This window comes from Lipotes vexillifer, unplaced genomic scaffold (genome assembly GCF_000442215.2).
Source record: "Lipotes vexillifer unplaced genomic scaffold, Lipotes_vexillifer_v1.1 scaffold170, whole genome shotgun sequence".
NCBI lineage: Eukaryota > Metazoa > Chordata > Mammalia > Artiodactyla > Lipotidae > Lipotes > Lipotes vexillifer.
The window spans coordinates 2,124,359-2,140,451 of NW_006772326.1; the positions used below are offsets into that span (position 1 = coordinate 2,124,359).

Genomic DNA, 16,093 nt, shown 5'->3' on the forward strand with positions numbered 1-16,093 from the left:
GGAAAGCTTGCTAAAAAAAGTAAGACAATGGGGCCGGTTTTCAGTGACCCAATTTATTATGTGGTTTGCCTCATATTAAACTGTGCTTGAAGGACAAGCTCTGGATCCAGCACTTGGACGGCAGTAGGTCTAACAGGGGCCTGCTAGTGTTGGATAGATGTTCACAACTTATTAGCATTAAGGAGAAGGAGATGAAAGCCCACCATATTCACTGTGTTCACTATGGTTACACTGATGCAGACACAAGTAAAATAAAGATACTCTTTTCACGGAGCAGAAGGTGGATCTTTGAGAAACCTGAGCTTTACCAATGACAAATTTCCTGTACCCCACGGCTAGGACCTACCTTGATTCCCGTAGCTGCCTTCTATTCCTGAGCCATCCCACGAGTCCACAGCACTGTCCACGCTGGGCACAGTGGAGGGGTACGTATCGGTGAGTTTGCCTGGCTTCTGTGCTGGAGACGGGTCCTCCACATCTCCCAGGTCACTCAGGTGTCTGGCAATGGGGAACTTCTTGGGACTTGATGCTGACTGGGCTTTAAAGACAGAAAAGGAGCTTAAGTACTACAGAAAATTTAAATACAAAGATACGCCAACATTCCCTGGCTGTGTATTTCCCGAGAAACAAACACGTAGACATTTGCACATTCTTTAAGGGAAGGAAATGCACTGCAAATCCTTAATTGTGGCTTTCAACCCACTCACCATCTGTCTGCTTCTTAATTTTCAAGGTGACAGTCTCTCCTGCCATCTGTAACAAATGGATGGCTTCACTCAGAGGCTTCCCTTTCAAGCTGCTGCTATTGATGGCTAGGATTCGGTCTCCTATGTGGATCGCGCCAGTTCTGAAACACCAAATAATAATAGGAAAGGTAGAAATAATCCCTGTAATGCTACTGAATATAAATTCCCTGATATACTTTATTTATTCATAATAATAAAGACTTGAGGGCTTCCCTGGTGGCGCAGTGGTTGAGAGTCCGCCTGCCGATGCAGGGGACGCGGGTTTGTGCCCCGGTCCGGGAGAATCCCACATGCCGCGGAGCGGCTGGGCCCGTGAGCCATGGCCGCTGGGCCTGCGCGTCCGGAGCCTGTGCTCCGCAACGGGAGAGGCCACAGCAGTGAGAGGCCTGCGTACTGCAATAAAAAAAAAAAATACTACTAGGAACCGACACACTTTCTGGTTGCTTGCCTTCTCCTGAGCAATGTTACAAGATAACTGCGTCTGTTGTGAATTACTTTTTAGTTTCAAATAAAATCAGAAAAAATGTTTTAATTAGTATTTAAAATGGACTTGTGGGCTGTTTAAATTCCAAGAAAGCTGAGTCATTTGATAACCCTCTTAAAAATCCCAAGGAAACGAACAAAGTGGGACAATCACTGTAGTGATGTTTAGCATGGAGCAGTCCTTTCTACAGACTTAGAAGTGTTGAACACAGTCAGTCAGCATACCAGCTTACCGGAAGCAAGGCTTAGACACAAGACCCTGGTGTGGCAGGCCCCCCGCCGCCCCCCAGTGGTGATTCCAAGAATTGAAAAAGGCTGAACTCAGGAATCAGTGTTTTTTTTTTTCTTTTTTTGCCGCACTGCTCGACTTGCAGGAGCTCAGTTCCCTGACCAGGGATGGAGCCTGTGTCCCCTGCAGTGGAAGCGTGGAGTCCTAACCACTGGACCGCCAGAGAAGTCCCAGGAATCAATTTGAATCCAACTCTGTCACCTACCAGCTGTGTGACCTGGGCACCTTATTTTCACCTCTCTAGGTGTCAGTTTCCTCATCACTAGAATGGGGATAGTCATCTCACAGGGAAGCTCTGAGGGCTAAATAGGAAAACACATGTAAAAGGGCTTAACATCCTGCTTGAAATGTGGAAAAAGAAAATTAATTTATTGAGCAATAGATAAACCTTTGATCTTTTCCCTTCTCGTCCCATTCTCACCCGATTCTGAACCAGCAGACTGGAAGTTACGGTTCTGATGTTCACCATATCTATCTTTGTTTGAAAGCACAGGATGGGGGAGGAGCAGACTCACAGCAGTCAAACTCAGGAAAGGTTTAAACACTCAGATCTCACCACCTGGGTTGAAGGATGTAGAGTGGGAATCCCATATGCTAGCCTCTGGGGTGCTGGCTCACTTGAAATATCCTGAGTGAAGGAAGCCCAGGTCACAGCCTGCTTGTGACTAAGTGGTCCGACCCCAGGTTGCTTTGGGGTCGGTGGGCAGCGGTGCTGGGCAGCAGCAAGTGGGGCAACGGAAGTGAAACTGGGTCACACAGGTTATGAGGGGCTGCCTAACAAGTCTACCGATGCATCTACTCTCAAGGAATTTTTTTTTCCTTTAAAAAAAAAAAAAAGAGAGATCAATTCATTCTTCCATAAAGAGTCTCCAGGGAGTGCCCTGGCGGTCCAGTGGTTAGGACTCGCGTGCTTTCACTAACGTGGCCTGGGTTCAATCCCTGGTCGGGGAACTAAGATCCCACAACTGTGTGATGGCACGGCCAAAAAAAAACAACAGTCTCCAGTTTATGAAAGAGCCATGCTGTAAGCCATAGAACACTAGACCAGGAGGTTGCTGAATCAGATCAATATTAGCCTTTTCCTCACTGTCTAACAGAGAAACCTAGGACAGGGGGACACCTGAAGAATACCGTATCATAGGTGTCTCTGTTAATATCAGAATATGAAATTCCAACAGGGCAGCCTTTTTTGACCTGCCTCGGTGCCCTCACCTCACAGATGAGGATGTTGGATGAGCTGATTTCTAAGGTACCTTGCAGCTCCAAAATTCTGTGACGCTATATCTCTGTTTGGCAAACCAGTGTCTTCAAGTGTCAGCATGAACAGTGTGTGTGCACTCCTGAGCTAGGTTACTGGAGGACAGATCAGGTTATGGGGTTTGGAATATGTCCTACAACATGTCTTGGAAAGAAATACAGTAAAATGGGGGTGGGGTGCATGCCAATGGAAACAAATTGCCAAAGGAACAAAATGGGCATTCCAAATTTCAAGATGTTATTAAGTCACTGCACTGTTTCCTGAAATCTTTGAAGACAAGCTTCTGTCACCCTCTCAGCAGCTAAGCCCGGTACCTGTCAGGTAACAGAGGCTCAGGAAATGTTTGCTGAATTGAATTCGACAAGCCTTTTAACCTCCTTGAACTTTAGTCTCCTCTTCTCAAAATGGACACAACATAAATTTACCTCTAGTCAATTGTGGTAGGTTTACACATTTCTGGAGACTAATATCAATGCTAAGCCCAGGACACTTTTAACTGCCTATAACACGCCCCTCAAAATCAAGTCAGAGCTCTGCCTGAGAGTTTTCAAGCTCTAAAATCAATCCTTTGTGCAGAGTTAAAAAAGTAAACAGATAACCAAGCAGGAGAGGGGAGCATGTTTTTATGTGGCTGTGAGGAAGGAAACCCATTTCAGACAGGTGATTGTAGGAGTTGCTTCGAATGTTACCTTTCAGCTAACCCTCCTTTGGTGAGGCTTGAAATGATTATAGGATCAAAAGGCTCTTCAGTTCCTGAAATCGTGATGCCAAGGGGCCCCCCATAGCGCTTCAGCTCCACGGTGTAAATAATTGCTCCGGAACTTTCTTGCTCATCTGCAATAAATGCCAACGAGTCGTAATTGGTTTCTTCGGAAGAAGCAGAGTAAAAAGACACATATATTCATACATAAAATAAGAAATGCAAAACATCATCATCAAAGCACTGTGTCTCAGAAAATAATTATTTTGGAAAGTAGCATTTCCTTAGTAGGATATACTATTCTAATACAGGAATGTAGTTGTTATCAGTGTCAGGGAAGGGGTTCTCTGCCTGATGACTTAGGTTTTAAATCTGAGCGAGCTTCCCAGCCGGCACTGCGGGCCCTTTAGACAATGTCCCTGCCTAGCACAGTGCTTGCCCAGCATTTTGTGAGTGTGCCACGAATATCCGTGGACTGAACACACCGCTGAGGAGGCGATATGGGTGGAGAGAGTCACGCAGTAAACAGAGACTGGGCTCCGCAATTCCTATTTTCAGGCTTTACAGGCAAGCTAACTCTCAATATAGAAAAGTTGATTTAACTCACGGTTGGAGCAAACTTTAATATATGCATGGTTAAGTGGGGCTTGGAAATCTGGAATCCCTTACCTATTGTTCCTCTGTGTCTTAAAATGTGAATCTTATTCACAAAATCTGTGAATCTTATTCACAAATACACAGATAGTAAAACAGACGTTTGAATGATTATCTCTCCACTGTTCTTGAGACTAGGAGCCATGTAAGTTACATTTCAGTAGCACATGCCAGGTTGCCACACTCTCGTGAGCTAAGTTTCACCATTTAATGTTTCTATGAAGGAAAACATTTGTGAGTGTGGTCTGCCTAAAGCATTGGCTTGAAAGATGTCATGGGACACCTTTCGCATGGTTGGGTATTTTGACTGCATCAAAGTTGTAAATATGAAGTCTCAGAATGCAAAGGGTTTTATTTGCTTATGACATGCTGAAAGTTCTTGAGCATTTCTTGCTTTATTCCTTGGGCCTGGGAGCTGTGAGTGGTTAAGGAGTTGTTCATTGCTGTACCTAAGGATACAATGAAATGGTCCAGTAGATACTTGAACAAAACAGTCAGCTTTTATAGTCAGTCCATATCCTGGAGAAGCATTAATACAGTCACATTTCTGCAATGAGCAGCTGTTCATTTATGATATGAGACCCTAAACTAAGGAGGAATAGAAAAGCTTGAATTAACAATTCAATTATCTGTGTGTGCGGTGAAGAATTATAATGAATATAAAATGAAATGTCTATAGAGAAATGTAGGAAGCGATGTGTCCTTTCCTGCCAGCACTTACTTCACTTCTGGCCACAGATTGGGAGCTCTGGGAGGCACCCATTGCCTCCACTCCCTCAGTCTACCATTCCAGTCTACTGGAATGCTTAAATCAACATCCTAGGGTATAAACATCTTCAATATTACACTCAAATTTATTTATTTATTTATTTATTTATTTATTTATTTATTATTTTTTTTAACATCTTTATTGGGGTATAATTGCTTTACAATGGTGTGTTAGTTTCTGCTTTATAACAGAGTGAGTCAGTTATACATATATATATGTTCCCATATCTCTTCCCTCTTTGTCTCCCTCCCTCCCCAGAGGTTGTTGGGAAGGTTGTTAAAACCCAAATTTGCAACTGGAATGCTTGCTGAAAGCACCTGGTTACCTCAGCAGTCAATATAAATTACAGAGGCTTTCGTCCTTATCCCCTCCTGGGGCACGTGGAGCACAGCCCTAAGGGAACTCCTATTACTCTTTTTTCCAGTGCTCCAGGAGACGTGCACATCTGTTGTTGACACATGTGGAACCTCAGCTCTCCCACCACCTCTCACACTGTTGATGTGATCATGATATTTTCAAACCTAAGGAAGGACCTCCAGGCAGAAGGAAGACACACCTGACACAATTAAAACCAAAACAGTTGGCACACTGGGATACAGATGAGGAATTTACTGCCTTTCTCTGTACACTCCGAGCTGCTGGATGTTAGTGAAGGGTTAAGCTAAGGACAAAATTAAAGAATTGTATCTGTTTTCTTATTACATGAAGAGGTTGCATCACTTGGTTTTTCCTTAAAATCTCTGACCATAAAATTGTGACCCTTTCCTAATTTACCTGGGCTACTTCAAGTTTACTTTGGGGAACTCCTTTCCACAGACAGATTGACATTGCCTTTTAGGATCTTGCAATGCATGCTGGTTAAGAATCTTAGCCTGGGAACCACCCGGACCTGGGTCTGATACTTGACTCACCGCCTACTTACTAGCTGGGTGACCTCAGGCAAGTAGCTTCCCCTCGGCAAGCCCATCTCCTTATCTGTAAAGCAGGTAGGACACCCCACTGCCAGCCTGGGAGTATTCTTGTGAGGATTCAGAGAGACCTTGGTATCAAGTCTTCCTCTCGGTGACCGACGCATAGTTAAGTACTCAATAGTTTCTTTGTTTTTACCATTGTAATTGTTTTACAAAAGAGAGTCGAACAGATAAAATGCACAAGCTGACCTGTAACATAATTGAAAAACTTAAGGCAATGCACATGTATTTTGGCAGTTTAGAATGTGATAACTGGACAAACGTTTCTTCCTTGTTGAGTGCTCAGCAAAGTCTGCATACTGTGCTATTAGAAATGCCTGTTATAAGGGGAACAGACCTCCACCAGGTTCATAGTATCATTTGAATTTGAAGGCATTCCTTTCTCACAAAAGGAATTGCCATTTGAAAGGACAAGTCCCTATGAGGAGTAGAACAGACAGCAGAAGGTCTTGGCTTTTAGCTGCCTGAGCCATCTCAAATAATTCATCCAGTCTTCTTGACCTCTGCTTCAACCTCTCTGTCCAGGAAAGCAACAGGTATATTGCATGCAAGGAGGTTACTGATTCCTTCAAGTTTGATTTTGGGGTCAGATAGAACTAGCTTCAAATTCTAGCTGCACAGCATGCAAGCTGTGTGGCTAATGATTTTGAGCCCTAGTTTATGCCTCTGGGAGGAGATTAATGGGGTACCTTCCTGATAGGTTTGCTGGGAGGATTAAAAGAGAGCAAATTGCCCAAGCTTTGCAAATGGCAGCTAATAAAATAATGAAAACTTTTTGCTTTCAGAACTCTATCTTAAATTGAGGACTCCAAAGAGCTTCTGTGACTATTATTAATTTTTAATTAAAAGTAAGTTAAAATTTATTTTATTACTATGAGAAACAAAATGAGAAACTTTAAAAATATTTGTGTATTAATTTAAAAATCACAGCAAACTCTTAATATGCTAACATAAAAATACATTTTTAATAAAAAGTAACTTTTTTTAAAAAAAGGAACAAAAGAGAAGACTTCATTAGTTTTTTTTTTTCAAGTCCCTTTAATGTCTTAGTAGGAAGGAGTGGAATTCTCATATCTGCTTCCACTAAAATCTGTTGCAGTATCACACATTACTTAGCTTCTGGAAAACTCCACTTTACACCCTAGATGGAATGAAAGCAGAGAAAAGCAAATAATACCTTGGCATTATAAAAATAGTTTTGACCTCATGGACTCCCTGAAAGGGACTCAGGGACCCCCCACTCTTTGAAAACAACCGACTTGGGACAACTGTCTTTCAAACTCTCAAACTGTAGATGATCCAAAGGCTTATGTAGAAAAAGAATGTTACAATGCATAAGAGAAAGAGAAACATCAAGGCCAAGAATATAGAATATCTGAGTCCCACTGAAGAATTTACTTTTAGAAATAAGCTTGTACTCAAGTACGGGGCAGGAGAACAGCAGGAGCCCGAACATATTTACAGAATCAGGCAAGTATCAGGCAAATATATTCTCCAAACAGACTGGACAAACTTGTGATGCCAGTAATCCAGACATCACAGATCACTGCTTCTATGTCTCTTTCTCCGTTCTCCACCACTCCACACCAGCACTGCAGGAAAATACCCATTTGCTCTCTGGATTATCGAATGTTGTAGTTATACCCCACCAGGGCATGGTGACTCAAACCCAGAAAAACTCATGGGTTTTTCAAACACACAGACCTGGGTTCAAAGGCTCGAATTGCCACTTAAGAGCTATGTAGTCTTGGAAAAGTTACTTAAATTTACTGAATCTCATGTATATGATGGGGATTGTGATGGACTAAAAATGACCATATTCTCTGCAACTCCTCCCATCAAAAGTGTGGAATGCAATGGAATACTACTCAGCCATAAAAAAGAAACCTTACCATTTGCAATAACATGGATGAATCTAGAGGGCATTATACTAAATAAGTCAGACAAAGACAAATACCACATGTGATCTCACTTATATGCAGAATCTAAAAAACTAAACAAAATGAAAACAGACTCATAGATACAGAGAATAAATGGATGGCTGCCAGAGGGGAGGGTGGGTGAAATAGCTGAAGAGGATTAAGAGGTATAAACCTCCAGTTATAAAATAAATAAGCCTGAGGATGGAATGTATAGCACAATAATGGTCAATAATACTGTCATAACTTTGTATGTGGACAGATGGTTACTAGATTTCTCGTGTGATCATTTCATAATGTATGCAAGTCAAATCTCTATGTAGTACACATGAAACTAACATAATATTGTATGTCCACTATCTTTCAATAAGATTTTTTTTAATTAATTAAATTTATTTAACACACATAGAGCTAATTCAAGTAATCTCCTTCTTGAGTGAGCTTTGGAGTTTTTGTCTTCAAGGAATTTGCCCATTTCAAGAAAGTAATCAAATTTTTTAGCAAAGTTGTTTATTATATTCTCTTAATCCTTCTAATGATGTAGATCTCTAGTGATATTTTTTCACTCCTTACACATAATGTATATATTCTACCTTTTTTTTGAATTTTTGAATTTTATTTATTTTTTTATACAGCAAATTCTTATTACTTATTCATTTTATACATATTAGTGTATATACGTCAGTCCCAATCTCCCAATTCATCAATAATGAATCTTTCAATAAGATTTTTTGAAAGTTGAAGTCTATTTTCTCATGTCTTGAATTGGGCTGGCGCTGAGTCTGCATCACTCTATGTGGTCGAAGCGGCAATACTTAACTTTTGAGCATGGTTTCAAGAGGCCCTGCAGCTTCCACACTTACCCTGTGGAACCCTGAGGCCCCCGTGCTGTGATGAAAGATTCCATGGAGGAAGAGGGCCAGCCATCTCTGGTGAGGCCCCAGACATCTTATCCCATCCAGCCTCAGCCAAGCAGCCATATGGAGAGTTCCGGTGAAAACAGCAGAACCACCACCCATTCAGCCCACAGAACTGTGAGAAATGATCATTCTGTTTTAGGCTACTAAATAGATGGGTAGTTTCTAGGGTGACCAATTTGTCCCAGTTTGCCTGGGACTTGCCCACTTTTAGCTGCCAGTCCCACATCCCAAGAAACCCCTCAGCCCTAGTTGGTCACCTATTTGTAGCACAATTGCAAATACCTTACACAGGAATAAGAGCGTTCAACTCAGTGTTTGAGAGAATTAAGTGAAATGATGAGGTAAAGGCAAAATATAGACAGAGCCCATAAAATGAAAGGTTTTGTTTTTCTTTTCAATTTATAAAATAACTTTATAATAATTTATAATTACTCTATCTTTAATAAAATAATATTTCCATAGCTAATTAAAATTTGATCTTTTATCTTTGTCTATAACTGAACTTCTCATTCAGGGCCCTAATTGCTTTTTTTCTTTTTTTAAATTAGTTTATTTATTTTTGGCTGCGTTGGGTCTTCGTTGCTGCACGCGGCTTTCTCTAGTTGCGGCGAGCGGCGGCTACTCTTCGTTGCTATGCGCGGGCTTCTCATTGTGGTGGCTTCTCTTGTTGCGGAGCACGGGCTCTAGGCACGTGGGCTACAGTAGTTGGGGCACATGGGCTCAGTAATTCTGGCTCGCAGGCTCTAGAGCTCAGGCTCAGTAGCTGTGGCGCACGGGCTTAGCTGCTCTGCGGCATGTGGGATCTTCCCGGACCAGGGCTCGAACCCGTGTCCCCTGCATTGGCAGGCGGATTCTGAACCACTGCACCACCAGGGAAGTCCCGGGACCTAATTGCTTTAAATATACCAGAGAGCATTCTCTGCTGGAGAATGCTGCATTTTCAGCTAAGCACGAAGGTAGCAGGCCCCTGGGAAATTATGAACCAAAAAGAGAAAGAAAACATTGGACTTAGCTAAATTCAAACTGGCTGTGAGTTCTCAAAAGAGTATCACTGTTGAAGATGGAAAACACTTAATATTATGTCATTCTGGGTGGGTCTAGAACAGGACCTTTTTTTGGACAATATTTTTCCCCAGGGGCATGTCTAGTGAAAACATAATCCACGGAGATGATCTGCAGATAAGGTCAATGCCATGTGCCCACAAAAAGGCAGAATCTCGGGGGCCTACTGGTTAAGAGAGTTGAAACCTTTGAAACTCTATTTTAGAGCTTTCCTTAGGAAGAAAAGTGGGAGGCTGGGGTGGTGGTGGGTGACCTGTGCTCGCACACAGGCCCCTTGGTGGCGGCAGCAGCAGCCTTAGCGTCTCCCGCCCGTCTCTGGTTTCCGAGCTTTTCTCGCGCCCGTCTCTGGAGCTCCTTTAGGCAGCGCTCTTAAAACCCCTCTCCTCGCGCACCAGGAAACACAGAGGCAAGAAAAGGTCTCTTGCCTCTTGGGTAGGTCCAGACTTTTCCCCGGACTCCCTCCCGGCTAGCCGTGGCGCACTAACCCCTTCGGGCTGTGTTCAAGCCGCCAACCCCAGTCCTCTCCCTGAGCTCCGACCGAAACCGCAACCGAGCCTCAGCTCGCAGCCCCGCCCGCCCCCGGCGGGTGAACACACCAGCCTCTCGGGCTGGTGAGCGACGGTCGGTGCCGACCCTCTGTGCGGGAATCTCTCCACTTTGCCCTGCGCGCCCCTGTTGCTGTGCTGTCCTCCGCGGCTCCGAAGCTCCCCTCTCCGCCTCCCGCAATCTCTGCCCGCGAAGGGGCTCCTAGTGTGTGGAGACCTTTCCTCCTTCACGGCTCCCTCCCACTGGTGCAGGTACCGTCCTTATCCTTTTGTCTCTGTTTATTCTTTTTTCTCTTGCCCTACCCAGGTACGTGGGGAGTTTCTTGGCTTTTGGGAGGTCTGAGGTCTCCTGCCAGCGTTCAGTAGGTGTTCTGTAGGAGTTGCTCCACGTGTAGATGTATTTCTGGTGTATCTGTGGGGAGGAAGGTGATCTCTGCGTCTTACTCCTCCGCCATCTTGGAAAGAGTCTCTACACTCAAATTTATACTGGCAGCTGAGAATCCTCCACATCAAGGCTTCAACGGCTCTGTTGCACGGTTTACACACTTCTTCCAGGGTTCTACTTTAGTTGTGGTCAACAGGCTGGTGATGGGCTGCCAAGCAGCTGCTGAGAGAAGCGCCAGGATGCAGAGTAACCAAAAATGGAGGGACAGTCCAAAGTCTAACTTTTTCTACACTGTGATATATCGTCACCTGTCAGAACTGGCGTTGACATAAATGAATAGGGTATTACTGGACAGGTTACATGTATTTTGCAGTCTGTGCCACCAACTACATTCTGCATAAAATTCTAGGTGAGTCACTTGATTAGTAAACCTTGATATAGTTAGGTGTTAGTTACCGCTGGGCACTCTGCTGGCCATTCAGCGTGGGTGTGTGTGCCAGTGGGAAGACCCTGCCCTTTTATTGCCCTAAGTGTGAGCACTGCCTTGTCAATGGGCACCAAGCATTCTGGATGTGGCCATAAGCTCTTTATGGGAGTTGTGGGAAATGGCAGTTACCAAGTACACGGAACCCAGCTGCCCAGAACCCAGGAACCTGTGGGAAGCTTCAGTGGAAACTTTAGTCTAGATGAAAACAACCACTGGCCCATAGGAAGGTGAGCTGGGGTGCAGTCCCATTCACCAGGAGAAGGGGGAGAAATTGGTTCCAGCTAGCTCATCCTTCAGGTAACCCAGAGTGAGTGCCCTGTGTTATTTCTCGACAGTTTTGCACCTTGCACCTAAGATGACAAAATAACGCCAGAATGGAGTAAACTGGTTTAGGATGGTTTCAGGCCACTTTATGTAGGATCATTTTAAATTAGGCAGCTGAGGCGTCACAATAACAAAAGGCAATTGTTAGGGACTCAATGAGTTTAAATAGTGGTAAGATGCAAATCAAGAAAATGGCTGTATATTAATGAAGAAGTGATGCTATATTTAGATTATGACAAAAATGTAGTTGATTTCTGATTCCTTCAACAAATAAAGAACTTGGAAACAAAAATGAGAATGGGTAAATTTAAGAGACATTACAACCAAAAGCAATGAATACTTCTTTTTGGATCCTAATTCAAACCAACTGTTTTTTAAAAACCTGTCTATCTACCCATGTATATGAAAACCAGGGAGATGGGAACATTGAGTACATATTTGAGGAGATTAAGAATTATTGCTAATATTTTGGGGCTTCCCTGGTGGCACAGTTAAGAATCTGCCTGCCAATGCGGGGGACACGGATTTGAGCCCTGGTCCAGGAAGATCCCACATGCCGCAGAGCAACTAAGCCTGTGCGCCACAACTACTGAGCCTGCGCTCTAGGGCCCGAGAGCCACAACTACTGAAGCCCACGCACCTAGAGCCCATGCTCCGCAACAAGAGAAGCCACCGCAATGAGAAGCCTGCGCACCGCAGCAAGGAGTAGCCCCGGCTCGCCGCAACTAGAGAAAGCTCACATGCAGGAACAAAGACTCAATGCAGCCAAAAATAAATAAACAAATAAATAAATAAGTAAATAAATTTAAAAAAAGAATTATTGCTAATGTTTAAAATTGTGACGATATTTAGTTATGTGTTTTAGAAGTCTTTTTTTATAAGAGTATTGTCTAGGGATACATTAATAATATTTGCAAGATGCAATGATGTCTGGAATTTCTTCAGAATAATTCAGTGTGTGGGTGGGGTGTGGAAATTAGGGTGGGAGTAGATCTGAAGCAAGACTGATTCTAAGTTGCTAACTGTTGATGCTAGGTGATGTAGGCTGGTTCATTACACCATCTTTCTCTATTTTTAAATATATTTTTATAGTAATTTTTTAAAAAGAAAAAATATTAATTCCCTTAGAAAACCCTATGTGGATGCCTTGAGTAAAGAGACATTTAATTAGTTTGGCTTCCTTACTCTCTTAGCTGATGATGGCTGCCTGTACACTGTCTCGTCCAGACCCCACGACCCATCTGCCCACCAGGCAGGGTTCCCAGAGCATCCTACTGCCATGTGCTCTTGAGGAGGCCCCATGTCAGCTCTGCCCAGTTGTTCACAGCAATGGTCTCTTCCTAAATTGTTTTCCTACTTCGGATCCAGACTTTGTCCCTCTCTCCCACATCTATTTTCACCAGTCTTGCCAACACTGAATTCCGTCTCTTTTCTTCCCAGAATATTCTGAAAGCATAAATCTGAACATGTTACTCTCTTCCTTGAAGCTTTCCGTTAGGTCCCAGATTTCTGAAGAATAAAGCGCAACCCCTTGGCATGAACAGGGCTGGAGCCTCTGTCTTTCACTATCCTTTCCCATCCCAATCCAATCTAATTCTCTCCCCACTGAACGACCTGTGGTCCATTTAAAAACACTTTGTTCACACCTTTAACCTTGCACATGTTACTCCCTGGAAGCAGACGTCCTTCCTCCCCTGGAGAATTTCTATTCTTCCTTTAAAACTTGGCTCAGATGTCTTATATCTCTGGAAGCCTTCCTGGCTCCTCAGCTGAGACTAGAGACCTTTCCTATGAGATCCTACAGCTCCTGTGTATCTTTTTAGTGTTTCTCAACTTCTTTTAAAAAAAACTATTGCCTCCTCTCCTCCCATCAAGGAGAAAAATTAAATTTAAATTCTCCCTAATGAGAGAAATTAAATACGAGGGAATAAGAGTCAGTCGGGTAGGGTTGAGCTTTGGAAGGTCACAAACTATTGTAACGTAATACCTAAGATTCTTTGCTCCCTGAGAACCAAATTTTATTTTTTTTAATTGAAGTGGAGTTGATTTATAAGGTTGTGTTAGTTTCAGGTGTACAGCAAAGTGATTCAGTTATACATACATATGTATCTATATTTTTCAGATTCTTTTTCCTTATATACGTGTGAACCAATTTTTGCCCCCATCTGGAATGCATGGTCTAGTTTATATGCTTTTTGCTCTATGTGCCTCCTTAATTAGAACAGGATCACCTTGAAAATTACGATTTTTTATATTCACATGCCCAGAGCCTAGAACTATGCCTGGCACCAAGGAGACTCCAGTAAATGCCTAAACAAATGAGCGAAAGGACAAATGCCCGTTAGCAGGCAGTCACTGGTTCCTAGCTTTGTGAGTCACCCCTCCAGCTACTCCAAGGCCTAGATTCCTTCTCCAAGGTGATGCAGACCCAATCAGGCTCATTCAAAGAGTGAGAATAAAGCCTGGGCTGCCTGAGTTAGCTGCAGGCTGCACTTCCAAATCCATCTGCCTTCTCGGGCTTCGGCCCAACTGGCAGCTGTAAGGCCCTGCAGCTTGGGAGGAAGGTGATAACTGCCATTTACGCTCAGACCATTTTGGAGGTGGAAGCACTCCAAGACGCTCTCTCCTTGAGGCTGGTCCAGCTTAGAAAGGAGCAACTGGAGTTGAACCAGAACAGAAACTTTCTGAGAAGGAAGAATGCAGGATCACCAGGAAGTTGCAAAGTGAGCCTAAACAGATCTTAATGATATTATAAACAGCTTCTATATCACAACAGAAGGTTTACCACTATTAGCAGAAGAGGTGAAAGAGGGCCAGCCAACTTGTTTGTTCTGCTCAGCTCTAGTTAAGGAAATTAATGGGATCACGGAACAGATGCAAAATTGCAGCATTACTCATCTGCAGTGTTATTTTCAAGCTTCTTTTTTTTTTTTTTTTTTTCTCGGTATGCGGGCCTCTCACTGTTGTGGCCTCTCCCATTGCGGAGCACAGGCTCCGGACGCGCAGGCTCAGCGGCCATGGCTCACGGGCCCAGCCGCTCCGCGGCACATGGGATCTTCCCGGACCAGGGCACGAACCCATGTCCCCCACATCAGCAGGCGGTCTCTCAACCACTGCGCCACCAGGGAAGCTCGTTTTCACGCTTCTTGAGTGCTGCCTATTTAACAAAATGAACGCTATCTGGCTTGAATTCATAATGGCAGCTGGATTTGGGAGGCTTGGATTTGGGAGAGGGTCTTTGGAATGCATAAATGTACAGGTCAATCAAAGTTCACTTCAACTAAAAGTGATGGAATTCATTTCACAGAGTATGGCTACATTTCTTGGAGGTGGACAGACCTGAGAAAATGAACCATTTAGAACAATACTCTCTACAACTGCCTTATTGTTGTGCCAGTAAGGCCAACCTTACTGGCCTTACCAAAGTCATGTTCCAAGGAGTTGTTGAGTGTTTAAGAGTAGAATTTGAATTTCCTTATGTAAGTGATCATTTATAAGTCTCCAAATTAGGTTGCCTTGTGACAGTGTTTCTTCAAGTGTAGTTCTGGGATGAGAAATTTTAGCAGTATCTGAGAACTTGTTAGAAATACCAATTCTCAGCTCTATCCCAGACCCGTAGGTATCTGAAACTCTGGAGGAAGAGCCCAGTCACCAGTGTTTTAACAAGCCCTCTCGGTGATTGTGATGCTGACTTGAGTTTGAAAATCATTACTACTTTGAGATAAAGCAGAAAAAAAGGAAGAGTACTTTAAAAAAAAAATCTATCAGAGTTTCTTCTTGCAGCCAGCCCCTTGCCAAAACAACCCGTACCACTGTTCTTCGCATAGCCAGGATCATTCTTGGTTGCTTTGATGGGGCATTTCTGCTACTTCAGCCTAGATTTGAGGGGAAAAAAAAGCTGCTGCAAATTACTTAGCCGGCTTAACACTGATGAAGTGAAAAAAAAAAAAAAAAAAAAAAAGATGAAAGCCCAAATCTTTGAAGGGCAGATGATTTAACTGGTACTAATAAGGCTATATTTGCATAAGACTCTATTTGAAATTGTGAAAAGGTAATTTGCTTCAGATGGGACAAGTTGCAGCCTGGAAATGTTTCTCAACGCAGATTAAAGCTGGTGAAGGGAAAATACTGAATGTTTAGTCTCTACAACCATGCTACGTATTAGAAGTGAGGTGCTCTAAATCAAGAGAGAGGCCATTAGCGTCTGTATATTTGACTGGCACAAAGACAGTGATACAAAGCGGGCCCTTAGAAATTATTTGGGACAGATTTGGAAGCTTCCATGTATTTCTTCCCACAATTCCCCCAAATTCTCTCCTTTGCTTCAGGGTTCTTTCTCAGGTCTCCAAACTCTCCCCTCTTCAGCTACGTTGGCTCTAGATGCAGTCAAGGCAATAGATCTTATTTGCGTCCCTGAGGGCCTGGGGATTAGGTAACAGCCATGGTTCTAGAGGCTTGGACCCAGACAAGCACGGATTGGCTGTACTCGATTTATGTTCCCATGGTAATGAAAGATGACAGATGTAAAAGCTCCTCTAGAGAGAATGGCCACTGAATATGGGGGGTGGGGGTTTCCCTACA

General features: G+C 43.3%; 1 protein-coding gene across 1 annotated transcript in view; it reads right to left on the reverse strand.

Annotated features, from left to right (window-relative positions):
- The window catches only part of GRIP1 (glutamate receptor interacting protein 1), a 216,184-nt gene that overhangs the window by 44,698 nt on the left and 155,393 nt on the right, over positions 1-16,093 (reverse strand). The window contains exons 15-17 of the mRNA XM_007447392.1: positions 3,466-3,610; positions 708-847; positions 347-538 (exon numbers count right to left, since the gene is read on the reverse strand). Of these exons, the coding sequence (XP_007447454.1) occupies positions 347-538; positions 708-847; positions 3,466-3,610 (477 nt within the window). The remainder of the gene's footprint in view (positions 1-346; positions 539-707; positions 848-3,465; positions 3,611-16,093) is intronic.